The 8,363-nt window shown below is 40.2% G+C and overlaps 1 protein-coding gene across 1 annotated transcript; it reads right to left on the bottom strand.

Moving 5' to 3' along the window:
* Nucleotides 1–467: 467 nt before the first annotated feature.
* Nucleotides 468–1,969, bottom strand: LOC119812823 (proliferation-associated protein 2G4-like). The gene has a single exon (XM_038327779.1). It carries the CDS (start codon nucleotides 1,918–1,920, stop codon nucleotides 736–738), a length of 1,185 nt encoding a protein of 394 aa, XP_038183707.1. The 5' UTR covers nucleotides 1,921–1,969; the 3' UTR covers nucleotides 468–735.
* Nucleotides 1,970–8,363: the final 6,394 nt, after the last annotated feature.

The raw sequence follows: 8,363 nt of genomic DNA, 5'->3' as shown, positions 1-8,363 counted from the left end.
GTTTCTGTATAGTTCTTTTATTTTGCCAGCAGATTAAGAAGTTCCAGGACATTACCAATAATAATAATCAAACTACTGAGACATATTGGACTCTGGCTCGCTCTCTGGGAAAATTTATGGATACCCTAGAACAAAAGGAGCTCATGATGGGAGAGGCTAGCCAGAATGAGAAACCCCCAGGTGCATTTTAGATAAGAGAGAAAGGCAAGATTCTTGACATTAAAAAACCAATTATTCACCATCGGAGCAAGCCTTGGGAGTATAACCCTAAAGAATGGTGTTTTGGGTTACCATGAGAATAGATATGATTTAGGGCTATGAGAAAATAGTTGGTTAGTGGTGTGAGACGGATTTCAAAGAAGAGCTCTGCTCACCTGGCCCTAACCACAAGACATACTGGAAACAATCAATTGTCTGTAATCGATTTTTCTCATGTAAAGCTTTTTTTTTTTTTTTTTTTTTTTGCATTTTGACTCCTGATTTTATTATCAATTTCTTTTTCTACTGAAAGTAGTCTTCAGTGGCTGGGAAGCCTGGCCTCCCAAGACCAGAGTCAGTTGGAGCTGGTTTTTTGTTGGAAGGAGTGGGTGGGTGAATGGGCGAGGGACTGGGATGAGGGCAGAAGACCCCGCTCTGCTGGCGGTCGTGGTGACAAAGACGAACTGCACTTCGCAGAGCCTGGGGTGCGGTGGGAGGGGGAGGCAGGAATGACAAGCTGGGGATATGGGACCCACCTCAGTCCCCAGTCTCATTCTCTTCTAATGTCTCTCCACTGGTTGCATTCTCTGCAGTCTTGGAGGCCTTCTTTTTCTTCTTTTTCTGCGTTTTTCGACTTGCAGAACTCTGGAGGAGAGCCTTTAGCTCTGCATCCTGGACTACCATCTCTGACTTGTAGAGGTCAGGCTCGAAGGGACCACTGGTTATCCGCATGGGGCCATTGGGCATGAGTAGGACTGTAAATTTAAACTGGGCAACATATTCACCCTCCTTCTCATAGAGAACATTAAATGGCTGCAGTAATTCATGCTTGGCACATTCTACCACACCCATCCGAGCCTTCTTCTCATCTTCAAATGCTCTTAAAGTAAATGGCATGGCATCAAAACGCCTTTCCACCTCGCTGAAAAAGGCACGTGAAGTCTTCATCTTCAGGCCGTACTGTTTAGAGGGGTCACGTTTGTAAATGGTGGTTCTCTGTCCTGCATCTTTGGCCTTGCCTTCTCCTGAGCTGACGAGGACATCTACAGCATAAACTTCATGTACCTCAAATTCAGCCTTTTCATGGTCTTTCTTCTGCTGGTCTGTAGGATTCTGGATGATGGTTTTCTCTCCGTCGATCACGTGCTGCTTCAGTTGGTGTGACAACATACCTTCTATTGGCGTGCAATTAAATGAGTGCGCAACTTTGTTCCAGGCTTCTGTCACTTGTGTGTTCTGGTTTCCAGGTTTGACCAGTCGTAAGGCAGCTTCAGCACAAAGATGAGCTGCCTTAATGACGTCTGCTTTCCGCCCTGTGACCTGGGTCCCCTGAGCTACGCCAATCACAAAAGTGTGAGCCACGTTAGCAATGAATCCGTCCACATGGACTCCAAGGTCAATTTTCACCAAGTCACCTTCCTTGAGTATATAGTCCTGGTCACTCTTCAGAGGGGAGAAGTGACATACACAGTTATTTACCGAAATGCTGGTAGGAAAGGCAATACCTTTCTTCATTTCCTTCTCTTTCTTGAAGATTTTCCCCGTCTCGTCCATGATCATGGCATCTCCTTTCTCACACAGGCTCAGCACTGACACACCTGAGCTGGCAGCGTCCACCAAAGACCGAAGTACCCGGTTGGCGATGTCACCCCCCATCTTATACTTGGTCACGACCAGGTCCTCGGCGATAGTTTGCTCCTGCTGCTCGTCTTCGCCCGACATCTTCCTACCACCACTACTGCAGCTTCACTTTCCCTGAGCTGCGGCCTCCGTCTCCTCATGTAAAGCTTTTGATTATTGCCTGTAATCATTCTTCTCATGTAATTTATTTGCCAACTTCCTTCTGTGATCCTATAAAACTGATGCTTGAACTTCAGTAAATTTGCAACAGCATATTCAACCTTATTGAGTGTGTCTGTCTGTCATTTCCTCGCCGATTCCTGATTTCTCCTAGCCTTCACCCCTGTTCTCCCGCGGTCGGTGGTCTCCACGAGAGGCGGTCCGTGGCATGCCAGTTTAAGGAGGTTCCATTTATTAATTGTCGATCTCAGTATCTGTCCTACTGGTGTTATAGTCAGGAAGTGGTCTCTTGTGCCAACATGTTCAAGGCTACTTCCCATTTTCTCTTCTATGAGGTTCAGTGTGGCTGGCTTTATGTTGAGGTATTTGATCCATTTGGACTTGAATTTTGTGCCTGGCAATAGATATGGATCTGTTTGCGTGCTTTTCCATGTCAGCATTCAGTCATGCCAGCACCATTTGTCGAAGATGCTTTCTTTTTTCCATTGTATAATTTTTTTCTTCTTTGTCAAAAATCAGGTGTTCATAGGTGTGTGGATTAATAACAGGGCCTTCAGTTAGATTCTATTGGTATACTGGTCTCTTTTTGTGCCAATACCAAACTATTTTCATTATTATAGACCTATATAATAGAGCTTGAAGTCAGGGATGGTGATGCATCCAGAAGTTCTTTTATTGTACAGGATTGTCAAGATCAAATTCCTAAAAGCCAAAAATGAAAAGGAAAATTTGAAAGCCATCATTTGGGGGAAATGGCACATTACTTACAGGGGCCTCACAATCCAGCTAATACTGGATTTGCTCTCTGACACCACAGCGGCCAGAAGAGAAAGCAACATCTTTCAAGCATTAAAAGGCTTAGGAAAACACAGCCATGCCACAGTCTAAAACCAGGAAGCAAAACAAAATAAAAACAAACTTCAAAAATGAAGAAAATTTCTAAGGCAATCTAAGAGAAATCTTTCTTAGCAAATACAATATAAAATACTATAGACTAGAAGGTGTTGTAAGGAGGGAGGCCACTTGTTTGTTTCCTGGCTGCCCAGACTCCTGAAATAACCACACAGAAACTATATTAATCAAATCACTGCTTGGCCCATTAGCTCCAATTTCTTATTGGCTAACTCTTATATCTTAATTTAACTCATCTCTATTAATCTGTGTACGACCACGAGGCTGTGGCTTACAGGGAAAAGTTCTGGCATCTGTCTCCCATGGGGCTACATGGCTTCTCTCTGACTCCACTCTCTTCTCCCAGCATTCAGTTTAGTTTTCCCAGCCTAGATAAGTTCTGCCTTGTTATAGGTCCAAAGCAGTTTCTTTATTAATCAATGGTAATCACAGCATACAGAGGGAAATCCCACATCAGGAAGTAAATAACAATGGGTGGAAATCTGCATGCACAGACAACACTGAAGAACATCTAAAATAGTAAATATGAAGATACACTAGTATGACTATTTAACATCTTAATTTGTCTATCTTAATAAACCATGTAACTATTAAAAGCAAAAATGTATACCTTAAACAGTGTCTCTTGAAGTTCATAACAACTAAAAATATAACAACTCTACTGTCTACACTTGAGGTGTGGATGAGTATACACTATTACCAAATTTATGTATGTTTTATATATATATATATGTATATATATATACATATATATATATATATATATATAAAGAGAAACCAAATACTCTCCAAATTCACTGGAAAATGTTAAAATATATGCTTTCCACTGCTAAAAAGGTTTTTTAAATTTTTTAAAGAGAAGATTTAGTAAGATGTATGCCATGCAACTATGAGGATCCTAGCTCAAATCCCCAGCCCTGACATGAAAGCCAGACATGGAGATGCATATCTGCATTTGCAGTACCAGGTCTGCAGAGCTTTATAGCCAGCAAGAGTAGCCAACATGTTAAGTTCCAGATTCAGTGAGAAACACTTTCTCAAAAAATAAGCAGAGGTGCCCTGGAGGATGAAAACAGACACTTGTGCATAGTGCTCACATGTTCATACTTCCCCTCCCCTCCACATACCAAGCATAACGGAGTATCAAAGAATATATGACAGTAGCAAATTCATTAGGAAATTTGGACCCATGAAGGACCTGTGTGAAAAGGCTCAGAAGATACCTAACAGTTTACTGTAGCAGCCACAAGAGTGACATTTGATTGCCCCTTCAAGGAGTTCACCATTCTCTTGCAAAAAGGACAGGAAGCCAGCCACTTCTAACTGCTGTTTGCCTCTGAAGCATCCCCAGTCACTGAACTGGAGTTTGGAGTTGTGCTCGTCCTAACTAGCTCTCCCTGACCAGCAAGAATGATGAAGACACCAACTGGGTGATTTGAACTCAGGGTCTCTCTGATGCCGAATACTTGGTCCTCCATTGAGTTAGCTAAGGCATTTCATATCATCAGTATACTGAAGTCATTGCCTGCCCAGCGTGTCCCATCTTCCTTTGATTTTTCACACTCTCCATTAGTAATTCTTCTCATTTCTATGACAGAATACCTGGCAAAATGCAACTCATGGAAGAAAAGATTTATTTTTGACATATGACTTCATAATGATTTATTGGGCCCTCTTATTCTGACTCTGTAGTTAAACAATATCAAGGGAAAAGAATGTGGTAAACCTGAGGTGTTCTCCTCATGACACCTGAGAAATGCAGTGATGAACACTGGTAATCCCTCAGCTTCCTCCTTTTCATATTTCTATTCATTCTGGGACACCAGTCCATGCGACAGCATTGCCTACATTCAGAGTAGATCTTCACTTCTCAGTCAAACATTTCTGGAAACATTATCATAAACACTCAAAATGTATTTACTAGATAATTCTAAATCAGCAAGTTGACAATGAAGGTTAAGCAATACATACTTAATATACCTCTTATACTCAAAACCCCATCTAAGTTAAGGTTGTTTTCCAGAGGATCCAACCAACGCAGTTCATCCCAAAGCTGGGACCTTGAATACATGTTTTAGCAGGTCCTAAGTAATATCGTCAATTTCTTTGAAGGAGGACAAAGGATGGGGCCTCATTTCTGACTGAAGATTGTGACAAGAAATATTTTGCCACAGTCTTTTTTATTACTTTATAAATAATACCTATCAAAATTTCCACTTCTTCCCCTCCTTCCACTTCCCTCCTGTTCCCCCACTCACCCTCCACCTTCCCCCTCTAGTCCTAAGAGAGGTCAGGGTACCCTGCCCTGTGGGAAGTCCAAGGGCCTTCCCCCTCCCTCCAGGCTTAAAAAGGTATGCATCCAAATAGAATAGGATCCCAAAAAGCCAGTACTGCAGTAGAGACAAATCTCAGTGCCATTATCATTGTCTTCTCAGTCTGCCCCAATTGTCAGCCACATTCTGAGGGTCCAGTTTGATCACAAGCTTGTTCAGTCCCAGTCCAGTTGGATTTGGTGAGCTCCCAATAGCTCAAGCACACTGTCTCAATGGGTGGACCAACCCCTCGCGGTCCTGACTTCCTTTCTTATATTCTACCTCCTTCCGCTCCTAAGGCACACAACCCTTCATCCAAGAAGCACAAGACAGTGCCTGAGATTATCTGTTGACTGACTCGGTTATCTGTCAGCATGAATGTCAGTTCTTCTATCCTGGCTTCCTTTATCGACTAGAGATAAGAACTCGGTATTGAACAATAATAAAAATTCACAACAAGTGCTTAAGTGCTCAAATAGACTTGGCACTTGGAACACATCCGAGTAGTTATGTTTATTGTCACAACACATCATTCAAGGAAAAGAGGGGAATTTTATGCTCTTTTATTTCATTCCTATACTTTAAAAAGGTATGTAACCATTATACAAGGGCAGGAGTGATGTGAATAGAAGTGTGAGGTAGAGCCAGTTCTCGTAGGTGTTTCAAGCCCCGAGAGAATATTGGAATCAAGAAGAAGCTTTGTCAACCACAAAGAAAAGGATAATTGCTGGAATTGAAACAGGAAAAGTTTTATTTCACCTTTTCAAAAGGATATTAAGCTAAAAAAAACCAGACATGTTACACATTTAACAATTTACTAATGAGAAAAATTAAAACATAGAGGACAAGGAAAAGTTTCCTTGGGTAAATGAAGGAATACAGGCTCCAACCTGGAGACTGGAAACCTTGCATACTATCTGTGATGATGGCTGGCCCTAATGTCAACATCTATATCACGGGTATGTCACCAGTAAGAGCACTGTGCAAATGAAATGTGAAACATCCCACCTTTCTAATAGTTTCCAAAAAAACTCCCAGATGGCTACACTAGTTTTATTAGCAACAACTTGATTACCTGCAGCCTAATAAATAAATTAGTATTGAAGAAAAAAGTGGTCATGATCTGTGGAACATGAAACAAACTGATAGACCCTCAAACAGTTACATAAGCCCCTGAGAAGGGGAGCTGACGTTATGCTCGCAAAATCAAACGACTCTCCTGTAAGGAGGACATCAGTGTATGCATTCATCCCCGGAAAAGTGTAGCACGAATAATAGAAACCCAGATCCAGATACTGGGGCTCAACCTAAAGATCAGAAAAGCAAAGCAGAAAAGCCACTAGAGAGCTCTTACCTCTAAGAAATCCTCAGACTGAAAGAAAGAGAGCAAGTTCCTATCTCAACCCATTTTATATTACTCTCTAGTATGGGGACTAAAGGTGTGAGCTACCACCACCTGGATTAGTTTCTGCATTGATCTTGTGTAGCACAGGGTGACCTTGAACTGATAGAGATCCATCGACCTCTATCTCCCAAATTTTGGAATTAAAGATGTGTGACACCACCACCTGACCTCTCGTGACTTAGTTTTACCTTTTGGTCTTCAGGAAAGCTTTATTTATAAAACATAAATAAAATATCATTATATTTTCCTTTTTATTTAAAATAAAAGAGGCTATATCTAAGTAAAGCTAAATACAATAAGTACAATAGCTATATAGAATATACACAGGCAATAAATACATCAACAATGCCTAATCCATTTAAATTTGACAAATTCAGAGAAAATACTTAATATCTATCCTATCTTCGTGAATGCAAAATCTTGTACCTAATTTACTTTATAAATAACTTGCATCACGATCCAAAACTATCCTTTGATATCTCTTGACATTTTATACTTTACATTTCTTTAGTGAATTTCTTTTCTGAGTCTCATAAACAATGAAAACTATAAACATCTAGCCTTCAGCTAGCTCAGAGCCCCAAGAAGGAAATAATACTAACTGAGGAAGCAGGAAATGTAAGCAAGTGACTTCTCAAAAATGTGAGAAATAACAGAAACTCCTGGCTGCCTGGACCCTCAACCAAAGTTCCTCTTCAATGTTGGGGCATCTATCTTTGGCCTACAGGCCCAGAATATTTGACAGACTTTTCTATGAAACAGGCTTTTTATCAGATTGTCCTGCCTTGTCTGGACAAGGTTTAGCAGTCACTCTCTTTTGTGCCCTGCTTATACCATTAGGAGAGCATATCACTAGCACTTGATGCAAAAATACTTTCCTGCCCAGTGACTTACTTTTGTCACAAAGAAAGCAAATTCCATGTGGATTTTCTTTGATGCCCATCATCTTCCCTGAAGTAAATTGGTGCTGCCAGAAGCACCTACATTATTAAAACAACTTAAATGCCATATTTTGTAAATCTCCAAAGTGTCAGAAGATGACATGTTTAAAATATATTTCTGTTTGACCTTGAAAGCATATCTAATGTGACTACAAGTTTGATTATAATAGGTGATTAACTGCTAACCTGCATTTCCTTATTATCCTAAACATTAGGTTGTCCCACCGAGTCCTGTAGTCATTGAGCCCCAACAAAATATATAGAGGCTTATATTAATTATAAACTGGTTGGCCTATTAGCTAAGGCTTATTATTAACTAGCTCTTACAACTTAAATTAGCCCATAATTTTTATCTATAGTTAGCCATGTGGTTTAGTATCTTTTCTCAGTGCAGCATTTTCATCTTGCTTCCTCTGCTCCTGGGTGGTGATTGCAGACTAAACCTTTCCTCTCCCCAGAACTCTTCTAGTCTGGTTGTTCTATACTTTCTGCCTGGCTACTGTCCTGTCAGCATTTTATTAAGCCAATACAAGTGACAAATCTTTACAGGATATAAGAGTATTATCCCAGCAGTAGGTAACAATAATTTTTAAGGATTAGAAATTTACAATTACATTGTTAAATAAGTTGTATAGACACAAAACCTTGAGCAAGATTAGAAATGTATGTATAATGTGTTTTTAAAAATTAATCTCAAATTTGCATCAATATATAAAATTTATATACAATATACAAAAGTCCAATCCAATGTAAAACATTTAAAATTAGTAGTTGCTTTCTAAAACTAAATTCAAT

This window comes from Arvicola amphibius, chromosome 4 (genome assembly GCF_903992535.2).
Source record: "Arvicola amphibius chromosome 4, mArvAmp1.2, whole genome shotgun sequence".
Lineage (NCBI taxonomy): Eukaryota > Metazoa > Chordata > Mammalia > Rodentia > Cricetidae > Arvicola > Arvicola amphibius.
Note: the sequence above shows the minus strand (reverse complement) of the source record. Positions and strands in the feature narration are given on the sequence as shown.